This window comes from Delphinapterus leucas, chromosome 15 (genome assembly GCF_059928025.1).
Source record: "Delphinapterus leucas isolate spDelLeu-1000000601 "Yukka" chromosome 15, BTC_Dleu_Yukka2, whole genome shotgun sequence".
Classification (NCBI taxonomy): Eukaryota; Metazoa; Chordata; class Mammalia; order Artiodactyla; family Monodontidae; genus Delphinapterus; species Delphinapterus leucas.
The window spans coordinates 72828122-72849056 of record NC_143143.1 but is presented as its reverse complement, the minus strand read 5'-3'; the positions used below and the strand labels follow the sequence as shown (position 1 = coordinate 72849056).

General features: G+C 41.5%; 1 protein-coding gene across 1 annotated transcript; it reads left to right on the top strand.

The window, feature by feature from the left end:
* The first annotated feature begins 1280 nt into the window (after positions 1–1280).
* Positions 1281–19825, top strand: SERINC3 (serine incorporator 3). Its single transcript, XM_022592335.2, has 10 exons — positions 1281–1415; positions 6709–6870; positions 7707–7900; positions 9671–9750; positions 10408–10545; positions 10671–10840; positions 12228–12318; positions 13628–13808; positions 16218–16445; positions 17095–19825. Exons 1-10 carry the CDS (start codon positions 1377–1379, stop codon positions 17231–17233), a joined length of 1422 nt encoding a protein of 473 aa, XP_022448043.1. The 5' UTR covers positions 1281–1376; the 3' UTR covers positions 17234–19825.
* Positions 19826–20935: the final 1110 nt, after the last annotated feature.

Below are 20935 nucleotides of genomic sequence, written 5' to 3'. Positions count from 1 at the left end.
GACTGTGGGCATGTTCCTGGTAGAATTTGATCACGGGCTTTATCACAGTCTTAGCTTTATTCTGCCCAGTCCAACAATACCCAGACAGGGAGAAGCAAGGATTTTAAGGGCTACCTGGAAGGTTCAGTGGTCCTGAAACAACCTGACTTGGGCAAGTAGTTTGGGGGGCAGAAAGAGAGAAGGGAATTAGGAAAGCTTGAGTAATTCTTCTTCCTCAGCCATCAACCCTTTCTGTGGCTTTAGGCAAACCATCTCACTTTGGGTCTTTTTCCATTTCTGTACAAGAAAAGATTTGAATCTATTTCTAAGGCATCTTCCAACCTAAATATTCTAGGATCCAAACTCTACAGGTTCTCATACTCCCAGGTAAATGTTCCCCTACACCAGTTATTTGTAGAACATTGTCATCATTGTTGCCATATCTACATACCACCTGTTGTTATGTAAGTAAATAATTTTTCAAAATTTTTTCTTTAAATGGACTCAGTTTTTACTTAAATTTACAAAGTAAAATTTACACCACTACTTAAAGGGAAATCAAGTACTGCTTGGTAGAAGTGGAAGAATTTCTACAAACACACATATACACAAACCCTAAAACAATGTTATTTAACTGTATATGTTGTTACCTTTTGATGAGATTTGGAAGCCTTTGCTCTGCCAAAAAGGGAGATAAGCAAATGTTAGAAAAATGTTAAATACATACCAGTTGCAAACACACTTTCTCTTTAGTTTGAAACAAGACTTTCTCACTCTGCCTTTCAGTGGTACTTAATGTCCTATATATACGTGCATCCTTACATCCTTTCAGTCACCCCAAATGGTTTATATATCCCACAGTTTAGGAAACAGTGCCCATCTTTTCTGCTTAACTTGGGCTCATCCTTCAGTTCTTAGACTTAATATAAATACCTCAGATTAAATATAAAGTCCTTCCAGGACTACTCCCTAACTGATTACCTTCTCCTTACATAGTAGGCATTAAATACACTTTTACTGAAAGAATATTTCCTCGTAATACTTTTTCATAGCAATTATCACAGTATGCCATGGTGCGTTTCTGTCCATTGTCAGTCTCTTCTTAACTTGGCCATAAATTCTTGTGCACTTCTGTACCCCAGATCTTGACAAAGTGGACCCCCAGGGAATGCAAACGAGATGAAGGAATAAACCCTGCACTGTTCCTGCAGCCTCCGGCCGGTTTAGCCCCGCCTCCTACCCCCAGCCCCGCCGAGGGCGGTGGGCGGGGCCACGCATGACGCAGGCCGCACGTTTCAGGCCTGAGAAACCGTTGCGTTTCTGAGGAGACGCCTCAACCCGCAGTTACTACAGCGCTAGGAGCTTCCGCCTCGGCTACCTCCATCACCCACATCACCATGGGAGCAGTGCTCGGCGTTTTCTCCCTCGCCAGCTGGGTGAGTTTGGGGTCTGGTGTCTCCGTCGGTCCTGTGGTTTGGGGGAGGGCGATAAGGGCTCCCCAAGCGCAGACCCCGACGGGCCTGGCGCCCGGGGCCCGGGGTTTGGGGATCCGGCCCTCGGCTGCAGAGGGTATCCGGGGGCGTCCAGGATAAAATTCGCGATGCCCTGCAATCAGGATCAGGCGGTTCGCCTTCTGTGATTGTGGAGGAACGTAAGAGGCCAGCCCTCCATTGTTTACAATTTTGATTGCCCCGCCCCGTGAGCCCTCCGGCCTCTGGGTTCCTCCGGAGCTGGAATGGGACCTGGGACTGAGCTCGGCTCCCGGGGCCCGGGCTCTCTGGTTCATTTCCAAGCACCTTCTTAAGGTGGCGTCATTTATTTGAGCGGGGCTGGGTGGGGCTTGAATAATATTTTTATCCCCTAGCACAGGATTTGCCAAAGCTACAGAGTCTGTGGCAGAGGTGAGATTTTAACCGAGGCCTGTCTGCGGTTCTGGCGCAGTGGAAAGACGGCCTTGTGGATTATTATTCAGAATTGGAAGTCATGGCCTGAACATTTGGGGACCCTGTACAAGTCATTTCTTTCTGGTTTACCTTAAGATGAGGACCGTCACCCCAGCATTCCTCGCCTCAAGAGCTGTTGTGAGGATGAAGTGGATAAATAGGTTGAATCACTTTGTAGATTGTAAACGCCTTTTAAAAATTCCTTTTAAAAAAGGAATTTGGGGATCTATGGAAGAGAATATGATGAGTTCACTCATACACTCGGTTCCGAGGAGCATGATTCCTTAACTGCCACTACTTTTTCTTAGGGACAGAATGTATTTTCTATCCTTTAAGGTTGTTGATCTTAAATGAAAAGGGCAGTTGGTCTTTTAAGGGCCTAGGTTGTAGTGGCTCTCCAGTTTTTCAGCCTTGACCCGAAGTAAGAATAAATTTTACGTGCTTGATTTAATACACCCATTTAGACACACATTGAAATAATTCTTACCTTTGCTCCCTGCTGTACAATTTTTCTTTTCTATCACATTAAAAAAAAAAAATCCTGGTCAGTTGATTTTCTTTCTTTCTTTTTTTTTTTTTACAGTTTACTAGTGGGTCAAACTCACTGTTTACAAAATAGATTTAGAAAAAAATAGTTAAGAAGGACAATAATTAGGGCGAGAATTGGTAATTTGAAACTGGAAACACATTTTGGCTTTGATGTAAAGCTGAGATTTGAATTGATGCCATCAAAGCATTTCTACCTATAAATCACTTTTATATTTTATTAATTCCTTTTGTTCAAGAGGGACAGCAAGGAATTCAGTGTACCAGAGAATGGAATGAGTGAGGGGAAGAATAATAGAAAATGAAGTCAGAAAAGTAAAGGGAGCCAGATCACGTAGATACCCATTGGCCAATTTAAGGACGTTGGCTTTTACTCTTATGTGATTATGGGGATCCGTTACAGAAAAGAGGAATGATGTGATCTGACCAGTGTTTTAACAAGGTTGCTGTGTGGAGAACAGATGTTAGAAAAGAAAGGGTAAAGCAGTGTAGGGGAGGAAAAACTTCCATTCTCAATGGGTTAGTGGTTGGGGCCTGCGAATTAAACTGAGGAAAGACAAATTAGCAAGAGAAAAAAAGAGTTCATGTACTTGTGCAACCCACATACACGCAGGGGTTCTTAGTGTTGAATAACTCAAAGGGGTGGTTAGAATATAGGGCTTATTATATGCCTGACTTAATTGGGGTTAGGGTTAGGATTGGGTGGGGCAGAAAAGGGCTTCCATGGGAGTAACAAATAGGTTTCTTTAGGAAAGACAAATGGGTTTTTAGGAGAACAAACAGGAGATAAGAAAGTTTGTGATAGTACTTGTTTCCGTGAGTGCAGAGGCCTTTTATCTTCTTCGTGGCCATAAAACTTCCTTGGAGAGACAATTTATGACAGTTGCTGCTTTCAGTCAGATGAGAAAAGCTCTGAGAAGGCATTTTTTTCTGCTTCTTTTGAATCTCACATGTCTTCATCTGAAAATAATTTTTATACCAACTCAGGGTTCTGAATGGGTTGCTATAGCAGCGAGACAGGAGCTATTGCATTTAATCCAGGTGAGGGATGATAGTAGTGGCTTGGACCAACGTGATAGCTGAGGATGCTATGAAAGTGGCCAGATTCTGGATACATTTTGAGGATAGAGCTGATGTGCTGACAAATGGAATGAGAGTTTTGGAAAAAGAGAAGGCATGGAGGATGACTCCAAGGTTTTTGGCCTTGGAGGAAGAGTATGGCAACAGGCAACAGTCACATACTCTTCCTTTGGCAACAGGAAGAGTATGTGACGCAACCTGGGTCCTTGGACTCTTTAATCAACAGAAATTGATAAGAGGCTAGAGGAGAATTTCAGCCAAGCAAGAGAGAGAAAAAACAAGTAACAGATGGGGGAACTGGTTCCTTAAATGGGATATGGGTAGGGGCGGATCAGTGGGTTGAGCAAGAGGTGTGGCTTAGGTAATCTGCTCTCCCCCTTGGTGGGGCTCTGTGCAGGAATCGTGCACAGTACCCTGCTATTGCTCTGTGCACCTCAGAAGTGGCAGTTGGTTTGTGGATTTTTTGTATCTTACTGTTCATGTGTGCAGTTATTTTGAGTTCCTTATAGTTTCTTTGTATTCTGTTGCTCAAGGGTTAGTCCAGGTGCAAAGCACTCAGGTAAAGGGTCCCAGGTTCCAGCCTCTCTCAAATAGAGTTGTTTACTGAGAGGGAGAAGTGACATAACAGAGTAGGACAAGTTTGTTCCACAGATTGAGTACCTACTGTGTAAAGGTGCAAGAGACATAACACTAGGTGGGCCCCCCTCAAGGTACAAGATGTAAACAAGTAAGTAGGTGTATTGGTTTGCCAGGGCCTCATAACAAAGTACCACAGAATGGGTGACTTAAATTACAGAAATTTATTGTCTCATGGTTTTAGAGGCTAGAAGTCTGAGATTAAGGTGTCAGCAGGGTTGGTTCCCTCTGAGGGTGGTGAGGTAGACTCTGTTCCAGGCCTCTTCCCCAGTTCCTGGGGGTTTGGTAGCCATCTTTGCTGTTCCTTTGCCTTATCAGTCTCTGCCTTCATCTTCACATGATGTTCTCCCTGTGATGCATGTCTGTGTCCAGATTTCTCCATTTTATGACATCAGCCGTGTTTGATTAGGGGCCCACTCTTCTCCAGTATAACATCATTTTACCTAATTACATCTGCAGCAACCCTGTTTCCAAATAAGGTCACATGCTGAGGTACTGGGGATTAGGACTTAAAACCTACGAATTTTGGAGGACACAATTCAGCCTATAGCAAACAGTAGGCAACTATCATTAGTTTATTTAATTGGCTGGGGGGAAAAAATAGCTAAAGGGAGTCAGGAGTGTGAGACTACAGACAAAATAAACCCGAAGCAATTAGTGTCATTGTTTTCAGGTGTAAAATGTCTGTATTTCTATCTGCGACCAGATACAGACTTCTGTTACAGTCTTTTGACCCAGATTGTAGTTAAGAATTGGAGATGAGCCTGGGTGGTCAATTCCCCATGGCTGTTTTGATTATGGATATTAATGGTTACCTTGATATACAGAGCCCCTGCTATGAAAGGCAGTGTGCTAGGTGCTATGTATTCCTGACATTATCTCATAAAGATTATTACTGGGACCATATACTGTAAAACCAGAATCCCCCAGCGTTGCATCTGCTGCTTCCGCTGATGATTCTGAACTAGCCTGTCCTCGTAATGTGACTTCATAACATCACCTATCAAAGCAATTCAGGTGGTTTCCTAATCAAGCGTATAGAAGAATGACTCAGAGTATGTCCTCTCATCTGGAATGCTCATTAGGAGAATTTAGCTGACCAAAGATCCAGGTTACTTTTTTTGCTTTAATTGAGGTAAAATTCACATTACATAAAATTAACTATTTTAAAGTGACATTCAGTGACATTTAGTATATTCACAGTGTTGGGCTATCATCACACCTGTCTGATTCCAGAACATTTTCATCACCCCAAAGACAAACTCGATTTCTGTTTAGCAGTCTACTCTCTTCTCCCCACTCCCTCCAGCCTCTGGAAACCACTAATCTGCTTTCTATCTCTGGATTTACCTATTCTGGATATTTCATATGAATGAAATCATACAATATGTGACCTTTTGTGTCTGGCTTCTTTCACTTAGCATGATGTTTTCTAGGTTCACCTATGTTGTACCAGCTATCGGTACTTCATTTTTATGGCCAAATAACATTCCATTTTGCGGGTATACCACATTTTACTTATCCATTCATCAGTTGATGGACATTTGGGTTGTTTCTGCCTTTTGACAATTGTAGATGGTGCTACCTTGAACATTCATATACAAGTTTTTGTTTGAATACCTGTTTCAGTTTTTTTGGGTGTATATGTAAGGGTGTAGTTACTGGGCCATATGATAATTCTATGTTTGACTTTGAGGAATCTCCAGGTTACTTTTTTGTTTTTTTAATAAATTTATTTATTTATTTTTGGCTGTGTTGTGTCTTCATTGCTGTGTGTGGGCCTTCTTTAGTTGAGGTGAGCAGGGCTACTCTTCATTGTGGTGTGCGGGCTTCTCATTGCCATGGCTTCTCTTGGTGTAGAGCACAGGCTCTAGGCACATGGGCTTCAGTAGTTGTGGCACGTGGGCTCAGTAGTTGCGGCTCGCAGGCTCTAGAGCGCAGGCTCAGCAGTTGTGGCGCACGGGCTTAGTTGCTCCGCAGCATGTGGGATCTTCCCAGACCAAGGCTCGAACTCCAGGTTACTCTTGAATGGAGCCAAATGTCTCTTGCTTTCATTATTTATAAAGGTTTCCATGTAATGTTGCCTTATGCTGTAATATCAGATTTGGTAGCTAGGATTCCCAGAAAACAGCAAGTGGAGTTAGTTTCTATTTTTCTCAGTATTAAGATATATTGTTTTTAAATAAAATATGCTGTCTGTGAGAACATAACCAACATTTATTGGGCTTTTACTGTGTTTTAGGCATTGTGTTGAGTGCTAATTTAATATAGCAATGTCTGAGGGAGGAAGATTCAGTTATTGAGTTTAATTTACAGATGGAGAAATAAGCTTGCATTATGTAACTTGTTGAGGTAAAGTGGCAGAAATAATATCAACTCCAGAGCCCATGCTTTTAACCACTTCCCCCCATCTATAGTTCTCAGTTAAAACTTTCAAAGCCTGGTTGGCCTCATCTTCTGTTCTGGATGTCACAAAGGAGTCCACTGAAGGAGGTCTCAAATGGTGATGATATGCTTATTACAGGTTCCATGCCTTTGCGGTGGTGCATCATGTTTGCTGTGTAGCTGCTGTCCCAGCAGTAAGAATTCCACTGTGACTCGCCTCATCTATGCTTTCATCCTCTTCCTGGGCACTATTGTATGTTGTATCATGTTTCATGAAGGGATGGAAACTCAGCTGAAGAAGGTAAGTAGAGGTAACCGTAACCTTATTTAACGTAGTGGTTTTTATTATTTTTATATTTTGTAGAGTTTTAGTTGTAATTAGTACTTATTTCTTCACTGTTGTGAAAGTCAAGTTCGTTGGATTTGTTGGGATTTTAAATTTTGGTCATAGTCAAGACACAGAATATAAAGGTATCAGTCTTTTCCCAAAGTAAAGGTAGTCAGAATGAACATCTTTAGTCTAACAGCTTTGGGAAAGATATTAAAAGAGTGGCCCTGAAACTTTATCTTTTCTTGTATGTTTAGTTTTAAACATTTAAACTAGACTAGCCCTTCACCTTCAGAAGGAGTGGGTTGTAGCATGAAAACTCATGGGAAAATGGGAGATAACCTCATCCACAGGTAAGGGCCAAAAAGAGAGCACTCAGGACTTCCCTGGTAGTCCAGTGGTTAAGAATCCGCCTTCCAATGCAGTGGACGCGGGTTTGATCCCTGGTCGGGGAAGTAAGATCCCACATGCCATGGAGCAACTAAGCCCGCGGGCTGCAGCAAAGAGACTGCACACTGCAATGAAAGATCCCGTGTGCTGCAACTAAGAGCCAACGTAGCCAATAAATAAATAAATAAAATATTGAAAAGAGAGAGAGAGAACTCTTGCCTTTTATTTTCAAAATGCAACTTGTTTATACTATTTGGTGACAAGATTGTAAGTGAATTGGAAGGCAAAGAGAAAAGTCCCACAGGAGAGTCTTGCAGTTGTTTAAGTGGTCAGTTTTAAAAATCCAGGCTTTCCTATTGTGGAATAGAATCTCTCTTTAAATGTGGATATTCCCATAACATTAAAATTGCTTTTTCCAGATTCCTGGATTCTGTGATGAAGGACTTAAAACCAAGGTGGCTGATACAATCATGGATAAACATTGTGATGTGCTGGTTCGTTATAAAGCCGTATATCGAATCAACTTTGCCTTGGCCGTCTTTTTCTTTGCCTTCTTTCTGCTCATGTTAAAAGTGAAAACGAGTAAAGATCCCAGAGCAGCGATACACAATGGGTTTGTAGGAATTATTTATTGTTAACTTGTTATGTTATGATGTGCATCCTCCCCTTCAGCAGTTAATGTTGCCATTTTGATGAAAGCAGTAGAGTATGTAAATCAGTGGCCCGGATGTATTTCCGACCTACTCTACATGGGAAGTTGTTCCAACGTCATTTTCAGTTGGAGCCCTGCAGCATGGAAGAGGTAGAGTGGACAAGGAGAATCTTGTCTTTTTCCTGTATTTTTTAAAAATACCTTTGCTTAAAGTGCCTAGATTTTTATGGAACACCTGTGAAACAGTTCAAGCGTTGTGCTAAAGCACTACACACACACACACACATTTTTTCTTTCTGTTGTTAAAAGAGAAACATTTACCTGATATATTTAAACAGTATACAGAAAGATAAATAGTGAATATATTTGGGCCCCTGATTCACATATTCTGTCACTTCCCATTCCTGATCCCCGGTTCCCCTTTACAGGGAGGCTAAATAAATTGCCTAAGATGTCTCAGTTAGTGAGGGTTGGAGCTAGGATTGAAACTCAAGTCTGTCCAGCTCCAAAGCTGCTTTCTTTACACTCTGCCATACAAGGCAGTCTTTAAAGATTGACTGAAAGCCAGGTTTGGTCCTGGCTTTGCCAGTGACGAACTGTGTGATTGTGGGCAAGGCATTTATGTCCAATCGCCTGACGTGCAGCAAGCCAACCTGAGATGCTGAGGTTTGCAGCAGGGACGGGAAGACAGACCTCAGATCCGCCTCCCCGAAGGCGAGAGGCTTTAGTTATTTATGGGATAGAGAAGCAGAGTAGTCTTAGGTTTGGGGAAAGGGAATTGGAGGTAAGGAAAAGGTGAGGTCATCAGTGTTCTGCACAGGTGTATCTGAATTACATGCTTCTTAATAGGATGCATGTTCAAAGTGGAGATGCTTAGCATAATCTGAGGGTAGAGTTTTTGGCACTCTGACATCAAAAGGATCATTCATTTTTGGCACTGACATCAAAAGGGTTATTCATTGCACATCTGTGCAGGCCCTGTCTTAGGGTCAGTGGTCCCAACCAGTCTTAGGCAGCTTGAACTGGAGAAAAACTAACTCCCAGTTTCTGAAAAACAGCTTAAGCCCCCGTTACTATAGTGACCCACAAGTCAGAGGCACGTTATCTATAGGGGTAGTTAAAAAAGAGTCTTGTGGTATATTATCTAGGCCATATGAAGGTTGGAGGGTATGAAATTTGAAGAAAAAAAAAATTACGATGAGCCTTTTGAAGGCAAGGCTGCAAGCGGGGGTGGTTCTTTAACCAGCTGTTCCCTTAGCACTGTTGTGTAAGGCAAGCTCAAGAATTTCTGTTGGGCACCAGTGTCTGTTAACTATGGGGCACGGTTTCAGGATGGGTTTTTTAACACTATGGGGCATGGTTTTACCATGTTGTAAAAGAAGGATTTGGTGATTCACTTTCCCCCAGATCTAAGTTGATTGCTTTATATTTAGCTAACATCGTTAGTTTAGAATGCTCCAGAATTCTAGAAAAAGGCCTATCTTTAAGTGCTAAAAGTAGGGAAATAACATGTTTCTTTCTTGTGAATGTGCATGATTTGGTCTCTGTGCTAACGTTTGTCCTTAAATTGTGTGAAGTATTGAGTGAAGTAGTTTCATGTCAAATGAAGAAATAAGCCTAATCATGTTGGAAGTGGCTAGTAAGGCTTTATTTTTGCCTTTTAGAAATTCATTTTTCTCAGTGAAAGGGCAAAAATTAGCATTTCAGAAGTGTACTTTTATATTTTAATAGGTTTTGGTTCTTCAAAATTGCTGCCATTGTTGGTATCATGGTTGGATCTTTCTATATCCCTGGGGGCCACTTCACCACAGGTATGGTTCACTATTAGGGGGGTCAATTATAATATATACAAACTCTACAAATGATTGTGTTAAAGCTACATTTTCATTACTGATTTTTGCAGAACTGGTAATTAAATGAGATGGTGTCCAATTACCATGACTTGGTACTAATATTAAGATATTAATTGATTGATTAAAGCCGGGAGGCATTCAGCCCACTTCTCAGCTGTTCTGGAACCATATGTTCATTTGCCAATATTTTAATAGTTTCTCTTCTCACTTGGTAATACCACGTTAATCGGAGAGCTTGTCAACGTAAGGACTTGTAACCATGTGTTCCACTATTCCTGTCTTAACCTGCTTCCTTATTGTGACATCTGTGGATTTCCACTGTGATTTTTATCCCTGTAAGTAAAGGAAAGGTCTTATGTCTTTTCCATTTGGAATGTCAGACCCTAGGCTCCCCTTGGCACAAGCTAGAACAAGTTTTAAAAGGTCTGAAACCCAACAGAACACTTCTCAGAGAATGCCTTTGAGTTTGGAATTGCAATAATCTTGCTGTACTGCTGGAGACAATGTCTTTATTACCTCTCTATTACTTGAATTGAAATCTTTTTAGAATGTTGGACAGTAACATTATGAAATGTTGCTCCTATGGTGAAGAGTAACTGTGCTTTTGGTTTGTAGCCTGGTTTTTTATTGGCATGGTGGGGGCTGCCTTCTTCATCCTTATCCAGCTGGTGCTGTTGGTGGACTTTGCTCACTCTTGGAATGAATCATGGGTAAATCGAATGGAAGAAGGGAACCCAAGGTGCTGGTATGCGGGTAGGTATCTAAACCCCTATGAGAGCCATACTGCATTATGCTACGTTAAATAGGGTGAAAATTGGTCCTCGTTAGTATAAGTTTGTTATGACTGTGGGCATTCATGTTTGTTTTCTTTTTTCTAGCTTTACTGTCTGTCACAAGCATGTTTTATATCCTGTCAATCATCTCTGTCGTATTGCTCTACACATACTACACCAAACCAGATGGCTGCACAGAAAACAAGTTCTTCATCAGTTTTAATCTGATCCTTTGCATTGTGGTTTCTATTATGTCAATCCATCCAAAAATTCAGGTATGGTTGTGATTTCTGCTTCTTCCTCCTGTGAAGGATTTTTAATTAATGCTAAACTTGAAACCTAGGTAACCTGTTGTATGAATTTATGTCCAAATTTCTCTACTTAAACATTTTTCTACTTCAACACGATAAAGTCTTCTTAATTATAACTTAATCACTCTAAAATGTGCCATTGAGGGCCAGTAAATGAATAATTTCCCTATTATTTAAGAAAAAAATCTATGTAACTTGAGAATTTATCATTCTTATAAAATTGTTTATATCATGAGAATGATTCTTAGGAATCTTTAGCAAAGATATTTTAGGGGAATTCAACTAGAAAAAATAATTGATTTTAATATTTAAAACAGAACTCATGCTCCTGAGTTTCGTCATTTAAATACAATATTTTTAAAATTCAGATATGAATTTAGGTATGAAAAGAACATCTAGACATCACCTCTCCTTTTTTATTTTTATTTTTTTAACTTTTTTTTATTTTTATTTTTTTGCGGTACGCGGGCCTCTCACTGTTGTGGCCCCTCCTCTTGCGGAGCACAGGTTCCGGACGCGCAGGCTCAGCGGCCATGGCTCACGGGCCCAGCCGCTCCGTGGCATGTGGGATCCTCCCGGACCTGGGCACGAACCCGTGTCCCCTGCATCTGCAGGCGGACTTCCAACCACTGCACCACCAGGGAAGCCCTCTCCTTTTTGAAAAAAAAAAAAGTTATTTTATTTTTGGCTGTGTTGGGTCTTTGTTGCTGGGCGCGGGCTTTCTCCGGTTGCGGCGAGCAGGGGCTACTCTTCGTTGCGGTGCGTGGGCTTCTCATTGCGGTGGCTTCTCTTGTTGCGGAACACCGGCTCTAGGCGTGTGGGCTTCAGTTGTTGTGGCTCGCGGGCTCTAGAGCACAGGCTCAGTAGTTGTGGCGCACGGGCTTAGTTGCTCCACGGCATGTGGGATCTTACCGGACCAGGGCTCGAACCTGTGTCCCCTGCATTGGCAGGCAGATTCTTAACCACTGTGCCACCAGGGAAGCCCACCTCTCCTTTTAAAAGTGAGAAAACCGAAGTTCCAGAGAGGTGATGGGTCACCAAGCTAGCCAGTGGCAAAGCTTAGCTTAGAGTTCACTATACCAAGGAACTAGTAGTAAATCTAAGCCTTTGTATGATATACAGGAATTTCCAGGATTATGAAATGCCTGAGAACCAGTAGTACATGCCTCCTCTTTCTTGGTTCTTTTTCAAGCTAACTCAAACTGAAAGGTTACTTGTCATCTTTCAACTGTCAAGCAGAATTAGAAGGTTCTCAATTAATAACAATTTAGTGGGTCCCAGGAAGTATGCTGGGTTTTAGAAATTCAGCCCTTGCAATTCCTATGGCATTGTTTTCTTTTTGATTCTGTAGGAACACCAGCCTCGTTCTGGCCTCCTGCAGTCCTCTATCATCACCCTCTACACCATGTACCTCACATGGTCAGCCATGTCCAATGAACCTGGTAAGGGAGTTTTAATAACGCATTCATTTGGTGAAAAGAAAGTAAGAAATGAGAATTTCCCTGGAAGCCCAGTGGTTAGGACTCCATGCTTTCACTTCTGTGGGTCTGGGTTTGATCCCTGGTCGGCAAACTAAGATCCCACAAGCCGCGCCACACAGCCAGAAAAAAAAAGAAAAAGAAAAAAGAAAGTAAGAAATTACTCCTTTGGTGGGTGCAGAAACTAGAGCTGGAGCAAATGTCAGACAAACAAATGAACAGACAAAAAACTTCACTTAAATGTACAGTGTCCACGGTATTTACCTTTCAGGTTTTATTCTCCATGTCTATTCATAGCTCTTCAGAGCTGACAGCCTAAAGGACCACAGTCCTTTATATAGTCCAGGCTTTTCCCTGGACTAAGTCAAACTAGTTAAGAGCTGAACAAGGCAACATTGTTTTGGCCCTTTGTAGAATTACTTTAATTGAGTGTTACTTTGGTAGTACAGGCTGCAGAAGAAACAGCTGCAGGAAATCTCCTTTTGTAGATCTTATGGGATTGTTTCTCAGTGGGGGTATTTTATGGACTCCTTTTCAAGGAAAACCATTATTTCAGACCATTCAGTGATGACTCAACTTATTTTTATTGTATTCCTATGTAACTATGTAGAAACAAAACTAGGGATAAACTCCTTGTGCTTTTTTTTTTTTTTTTGCTAACCAGGCCAAGTTTATTGAATCTAGCCTTATTTTGCAAACAAATTAGTTTTTTTTTTTAAGTTTTTATTTTATATTGGAGTATAGTTGATTAGCAATGTTGTGATAGTTTCAGGTGTACAGCAAAGTGATTCAGTTATATATTTTCCCATTTAGGTTGTTACATAATATTGAGTAGAATGTCCTGTGCTATACAGTAGGTCATTGTTGATTATCCATTTTAAATATAGCAGTGTGTACATGTCAATCCCAACCTCCCTAACTATCCCTTCCCCCCGGTAATCATAAGTTTGTTTTCTAAGTCTGTGTAAACTTGTGCTTTAAACACAACTATAGAGCCAAAAAGACTTGCCAGTTAAATTTCAAACCCAGTGAAATCAAGATTGACATTTATGATATTTGACAAATACTTTGTTGTTGTAGTTTCATTTCCTTTTTTCTAAAACTAAGTCTCTGGTTGCAACACAGATGCGTTACTGACTTCCCAGTTGCAGGTTCTTTGAAGTGTAGCATTCCCATGTTTTAAATAACGAATGAGTGATGTATAGCACACCCCTCAAATCCTTTTGGACCAAATGAGTTATACCAAAAGATATAAACAGTTTTTCATTTTCAGATCATTCCTGCAACCCTGGCCTATTGAGCATCATTATGCACATGACCTCACCAACCTTGGCTCCTGCAAATGCAACTGCTCTTGCCCCTACTCCTGCTGCACCGTCGCAGAGTGGGCCTTCTCTGAATAAAGAGAACTTTATTGGGCTGGTCGTCTTTGTTCTCTCCCTTTTGTATTCTAGGTAAGTTTAAAAGTACTTAGGACAAGATTCTTATGAAGGTTAGTAGTAGAGTGAAGAAGCTATTTTGCTTTCAAAAAACAGTGAGAAGAATTACAAAAATTTAACTCTTCCTTATTAAAGTCATTGACTTGCTTCAGTTACCTTGCTGTGTACACTTCTTTAAGTTCAGTAAATCCTCTCATCAAATAATTCCTCCCAGGCTTACTAAGAGATATGTTCTCCTTTGTATAGGAGGATAAAGCCTTTACCTGACCCTGGATCAGCTAGAATACTGGCTCTGAAAATTGGTTGGCTTATCTTTTTTTAAAACAATCTTTATTTTCTGATCACTGTTATACATGAAATGTTAGTCTGTAGTTAATCCAGGACACCAGATATAACCTGTGTTAGCAGTATTCACTCATTCTCCCACCCATTTTTATTGATATTGTCTGTATAAGTGCATGTTACTTTAATAATTTTAAAATATGAAATAATAAAAATGGGCAAGGATATATTTATATAAATTAATAGCTTAAGTGAGAACAGTAGGAAATGAAATGGTCCTCCCTCTAAATTTACCTCTTCTATGATTAACATTTTGGTACATATTATTTCAGGCTTTTTTCCTTTGCTTATACTTACTGTCTATTGACCTATCTGTATCTATATAATTATGCATATTTTTATAAATAGTTACATAATTTTATTTATATCACTTGATATCTAATTTTTTCAAAATAAATTGGGAGCGGGCTTCCCTGGTGGCGCAGTGGTTGAGAGTCTGCCTGCTGATGCAGGGGACACGGGTTCATGCCCTAGTCCGGGAAGATCCCACATGCCGCGGAGCGGCTAGGCCTGTGAGCCATGGCCGCTGAGCCTGCACGTCCGGAGCCTGTGCTCTGCAACAGGAGAGGCCACAACAGTGAGAGGCCTGCGTACCACAAAAAAATAAATAAATAAATAAATAAATTGGGAGCATTCTATATAACAGTATATATACTGTTCTGAAATGCCTATGAATTTGTCATAATTTGGACAGCTTTGCACATAATGTGTAGATTTATCCTTTTTTCTTTTTTTAATGATTGCTTAAAATATGGGTTGGCAAATAACAGCCCTTTGGGCTGGCTTCCGGTTTTTGTAAATAAAGTTTTATTTGCATACAGCTATGTTCATTTGTTTTCATACTGTCTGTGACTGTTTTTGTTTGTTTTCCTTTGATTCTTGATCTTGGGGGCAAAGCTTTTAGTCTTTCACTATTAAGTATGATGTTAGACCTGACTGTTTGTTTGTTTGTTTTTGCGGTACACGGGCCTCTCACTGCTGCGGCCCCTCCCGTTGCGGAGCACAGGCTCCGGACACGCAGGCTCAGCGGCCATGGCTCACGGGCCCAGCCACTCCGTGGCATGTGGGATCTTCCCAGGCTGGGGCATGAACCCGTGTCCCCTGCATCGGCAGGCAGACTCTCAACCACTGTGCCACCAGGGAAGCCCAGCCCTGACTTTTTGATAGATGCCCTTTATCAGTTTGAGGATGTTCTTCTCTATTTTTATTTTGAGTTTTTATCATGAAAAAAATATCAGATTTTTGTAAAATGCTTTCTCTTTGTCTGTTGAGATGTTCATGTGGGTTTTGTCCTTTATTTGTATGTACTTTTTAATTCAGTCATTTAACAAACTTTTAGTGAATATCTGCTGTGTACTAGAAATGCATAGATGACTAAGGTCATTGTTGTCAAAAAGTTCTATGAATAGCAAGGAAGACAAGAACAGTAAGTGATATAGCAGAAGGAAGAGTAAGGAGCTGTGGGAATTTAATCCACCCTAGTGATAGGGTGATGCCAGGGAAGACCTCCTAGAGGGCACAGCATGATCAGAGAATTTAAAGGGTGATTAAGTTAGCTGGGAGAAGGTGGGGAGTGCATTCCAAGCAAAGGAGAGAGGTACTTGTGAAGTCCTGGAAGCAGACATTGAGAGCATAGTATGTTTTGGGAAACTCCTAGGCAGTTAAACCCTCAAATTGTAACTGATGAGAGTACTGTCCCTGTCTTGTGATGACAGGCATTTAAGCAAACCCTTCAGAAGCCCTTCGGTCCCCAAAGCAGGAACAGTTCAGAAATAACCTTCATGTGTATAGACCAGTGACAGCATTTCGTGTTCATGGCCCCTTTCTTTTTTTTTTTTTTTTTTTTTTGCGGTACGCGGGCCTCTCACTGTTGTGGCCTCTCCCGTTGCGGAGCACAGCCTCCGGACACACAGGCTCAGCGGCCATGGCTCATGGGCCCAGCCGCTCCGCGGCATGTGGGATCTTCCCGGACCGGGGCACGAACCCATGTCCCCTGCATCGGCAGGCGGACTCTCAACCACTGCGCCACCAGGGAAGCCCAATGGCCCCTTTCTGACTTACCTTCTTGGGGTCACTCTCCAGCATCCGCAATGCCAGCAATAGCCAAGTAAGTAAGCTGACCCTGTCAGGAAGTGACAGCGTGATCCTCCGTGATACAACTGCCAATGGCGCCAGCGATGAGGAAGATGGACGGCCTCGGCGGGCTGTGGACAACGAGCGAGAGGGCGTGCAGTACAACTACTCCATATTCCACCTCATGCTCTGCTCGGCTTCCTTGTACATCATGATGACCCTGACCAACTGGTACAGGTAGGAGGCAGAGAGAGAATCGAGGGAAAAACACTTAGCCCCTCGGGGTTGCCTGTAAAGTCTCCATCCATTGTCCTGACTTCAGAATCCCCTTTCTTTACCCTTATAATGAAGTTGTGTTCAGTGCTCTTTTCTGAAATACTTTTGACTTTTTCTCCTCTTGCATTTGAAATCCAGTTGGAATTCTTACAGTGAAAATCACGGGAAGCCCTTCCAAACTTGAGTTACTTGAGAGAGAAAATCATGACATTAAGTGAGCTGACTTGTCTTTGTTCCCTGATTTTTCTCTGTCTAGAGATGTCCGTATAGAGTATTCTGATCAAAGTAATCATGTGGTAAGGAAGGAGAGTTTCAGGGAGGTCATTTCAATCTAGACTTTGACCAATATGTAGAAGAGCTAGATGTTCCTGAAGAACTTTTTGCAAGGAATAGTCACGGTTCTTCATGCAGGCAAGAAGATAAAAGCTGTTTGAGAGGCAGAGTCCCCTGCTCATAAAAACTAAAAATCACAGCTTTCTCAAGTCTCTTCTAGAAACTTACTAGGGAGTTGTGTCAGTCGAATTTCACTGGAGCATTTCTTAGCTTTTGCTGAGGGGCTGCTGAATGCTGAAATTAGGCTCCTTTACCTACCTCTCTGCTGTTTTCTTAGCCCTGATGCAAACTTCCAGACCATGACCAGCAAGTGGCCAGCTGTGTGGGTCAAGATCAGTTCCAGCTGGGTCTGCCTCCTCCTCTACGTCTGGACCCTTGTGGCTCCGCTCGTCCTCACCAGTCGAGACTTCAGCTGAAGCTCTTAGTGCCAAGGACACACTGAAATTCATAAAGGTCTCCTTTGCTGAAAGCTCACATCCCTTTTACTTTTGCTTCAACTAATATATTAAGCAAACTCTCTGCAAATAAGACTATATCCAGGTTTATATCAGAGGGCAAGAGTGAATGATGCTTGATGCAGGATCAGAACTTTTCGTTTATATCTATATTATGTTTATTTGTAAGGATATAGAGTAAAAGGAACGTTTTGCCTTTTAAAGTGAACTACAGCTGTGCTGTGAAGAGAGTTCTTTATTAAGACTTACAGGTTCCTACAACTTTGATTTAACATGTAAGACAGAAAAATGTTGGATATTTGAGGCCGTCGTTAATATATTTCTATTGCAAAATCTTTAAAAAGCATAGTAATTATAATAATGCATTTCTATGACAGTTTTCTTCTGTGAAAGTCTTGTGTGAAACAGGCTCTTTGTTCAGTCCTTAAACTCATAGTGCTTGGCGAGAGGAGTACATGTGTGGGTCTTGCCCCAGAAAGGGGTTGCTAGTATGGCTACTGTTTCTATATCTTGAATTTTTTCATTTACTTTTTTTTTAATACAACAGTCTTGATGCTGCTTGATTTAAGCCTGTGGCTTTGCCAGAAATGTTAATTTCAATTAAATGCTTTGTAGGTTTGGTTAAACTGACGATTCACTTGGGAAAACCGTGCAACTTTAGTCTATGTAATTATCTTGTTATGAGTATGTAAAAGTATAATGCATGTGAATTTATTATTTGCACTATAAAGGCATTTGATTAAAATAGAAAGACAAGCTTTTAAGGCCCTTTCTTTAACAGCTTTTATCAGTTAGCAGCCATTCTATGTTTTTCTTTTTTTTTGGACATATGGACAGTCAGGTTTATAAATCATCTTGCAGAATGCTCCTGTTCCTTCTAAAACTTAAGGTCTGGCTGGTGAGTAGAGTCCTGAACTCATTTGGAAATGGTATGAAATATCTTTTCTGGGCAAGACACTTGGGTAGATGAGAGAGAGGGTCAGCACTGTCGGGAAGCTTCTTCGGGAGAGGCAGCACACAGGGCGGTAGAAAAGAACAGTTCACTCAGGGAAGATTTACTGCGCGTTCTGTACCAGGCCCGGTCAGGTTCTGGGATGCACCTTTAAACATGACAGACAGCGGCTCTGCCATCTTGGACTTAGAGTTTCGAGGAGGGTATAATGAGCTGACAGGTAGTACAACGTGTTGTGATAAGTGCTGTGATTTAGGAATTGCAGAGAACTCAAAGTAGAGGTGCTAGGTTGGGGTGTCATGGTAGGCTTCTTGGAAAAAGTGTTGTCTAAGCCAAGAAATGTTAGGAGTTAGCTAATAAAAGAGAAATGGGGAAGTGGAATGGCATTGCTGAAGGGTAGACTAAACGGTATGTTAAGGGTAGGGAGATTAAAAAAACAAACAAACATGTTCAGTGAAGCTGTAAAGGGGAGAAGTGGGCAGGGACTAGGTCACGAAGGGCTTTGTAAACCACATTGAAGAGTTTGGACCTTATGCGAGGGCAACAGGGAACATATTCACATATTCAGAGTGACATGGATGAATGATGTCTTCAGTCACTGTGGCTGATATGTGGAGAATGGATTTAGGGACATGAGACCAGGGGCAGTCCATATAATAAGATTTGAAACAAAGAAGTCAAAGTGAGGATGGAGAGAAACTGACAGCTGAGAGCTACTGAGTAATTAAAAATTTTAACTTGGCAATTGATTAGCTACGGGGGAGAGGTAGATTCCTGAGTGATGCTGGTTTAATCACCTGAGTGTATGGTGGTTCTGTTTATATGGTGAGAAAAACCGGAAGGGGAGGAACAATTTGCACTAGAAGAAAGATGGGAGGTGGTCCCTCAAGATGGCTAAGAGTCAGACTGTTTAGGTTTGCAAACAAGCTTTTGTCATTTTCTATCAGTCAGACTGGTCAGTTAATACTTACTGAGTATATACTATGCTTTATGACCTTGGGCAAATGACAAGCTGTCTGAGCCTCAGTGTTTCCTTTGTTTGGAAGTTTATCTTAGTACAAAAGATTGTTTAGGGAGTAAAACTACTTTGCAAAGTGCTTAACCCATTTTAAGCACATCTGGTGGTAGCTGCTAATCTCCGTGTGGGCTAATATGAGACTGGACAATAGTCAAAGGTCAGAGATATTCAGCCATAATCTTGCGGAAGTTAGATTTGAGGTGTTCTTACAGAATTAAACAGATGGGACATAGAGGGGACAGTATCAGTTGAGCTGTAGGTGAGGGGTCAGGAAACAGGGCTTGATATGAAGTGTTGGAACCGCCACCATTTAAACCAGTACCTTATGCCATGGTTCAGAGATAAAGTTGCCAGGGATTTGGGGGGCAGTTCGGGGAGGTGTAGCCCCTTACTTTGCCATTGAAATGCAATCACCTCATTTTCTTTAAAGCAGGGCCAGCCAGTTTAAGACTTTTAAAGGTCCTGAACTTCCAGAACATTACCGTGTACCATCCCCCACCTTACGTCCTTTAAGGTAAAAGCAATACTAAACTGTAAAGTAAATGTAACAAAGTCCAATAAAGGTTTTATTTTTTTCTCATGATGATAACTTTGATATTAATTTGAAATAACAAATTCTCTTTAAAAACGAGAGGGCAGTGTCCCTGCTTTGCTTGGTTATACCCTAAGAATAAGTTAAAGTTGGCCTGTTGCTAGCACACCCAGTAGTTTACTCAAGACTCAAGTGAATTACACACGTTGAGTGCTGAATTATACACATGCATTAAAAATGTCAGTATTTTCGGTAAGCCCAGGATTATACTATAAAGCAAGGGAGTATTGAATCCTCAGACCTCATGGTGTTATCCCATTCCAGAGGAGTCACCTGGTGTCTTATCACCATGAACAGGCCTCTCTGTCCCCCACTGTTGCAGATTGGGGTCCCTGGCTTTGAGGTCAGCAGTGTGCTCTAGGAATTCATCAAAGGCAACATCGTGGCTGCCAATTACATGCTTAGAGCTGGGAGAAAGCTTATAGGCCCTCGTTGGATTTCCCTGTCTGGGTTGTTCTTGCTAGGTACTCAGTTGGATGGGAAATAAAACTCTTGACAACCAAAGATACTCCCAAAGAACGGCCATAGACCTGGTTTTCAGTGCTTTTTGATGTTCTGGACCAAACCATGACTGAGGCCTAATTTAAACCAGGAGAGCTTTTTCGTCCATTCCAAGTCCCTGCTTGATTATATTTTTCTTTTTACACAGTCAAGCTCAAGTGAGTATTCAGTAATATGATTCATGCATTTGATCTCTGTGGATTGATGGCAGATGCCAGGCTTATGCTTATTAATGGGAGCTGCTGTTCATCTCTTTACACTTGTGCGTTTGTCTATCCATCCTGTTACCTAGGAGCCCAAATCAGGCAGCCTACTCAGCGTCCTCCTAATTACTGCTGAATGACTCAAGCCACGTGATGCCTATAGCCTCAGGTGAAGAAAAGTGAGAGCTACCCCAAAACAGCAACATGTACCAAGCAATGAACAGACATTATCTACAGCCCTGTAAGGTGGTGATGGTTCTCCCCCTTTTATAGATCAAACCAAGGTGTAGAGAAGTTAGTGTCTTGCCCACAGGTACTTAGTAAGAGGCAAAGCAGAGAAACAAACCCAGGGCTTGATTTTTTCCAATTAGACCCCAATTTCCCTTGGCCCATAAGG

Bases quoted from the DNA above. Each gene is read 5' to 3' on its own strand.
- SERINC3 (XM_022592335.2), top strand. From the start codon at position 1,377: ATGGGAGCAGTGCTCGGCGTTTTCTCCCTCGCCAGCTGG. The intron at 1,416-6,708 runs GTGAGTTTGGGG...TGCTTATTACAG, and splicing joins TTTTCTCCCTCGCCAGCTGG to GTTCCATGCCTTTGCGGTGG. The intron at 7,901-9,670 runs GTTTGTAGGAAT...ATATTTTAATAG, and splicing joins AGAGCAGCGATACACAATGG to GTTTTGGTTCTTCAAAATTG.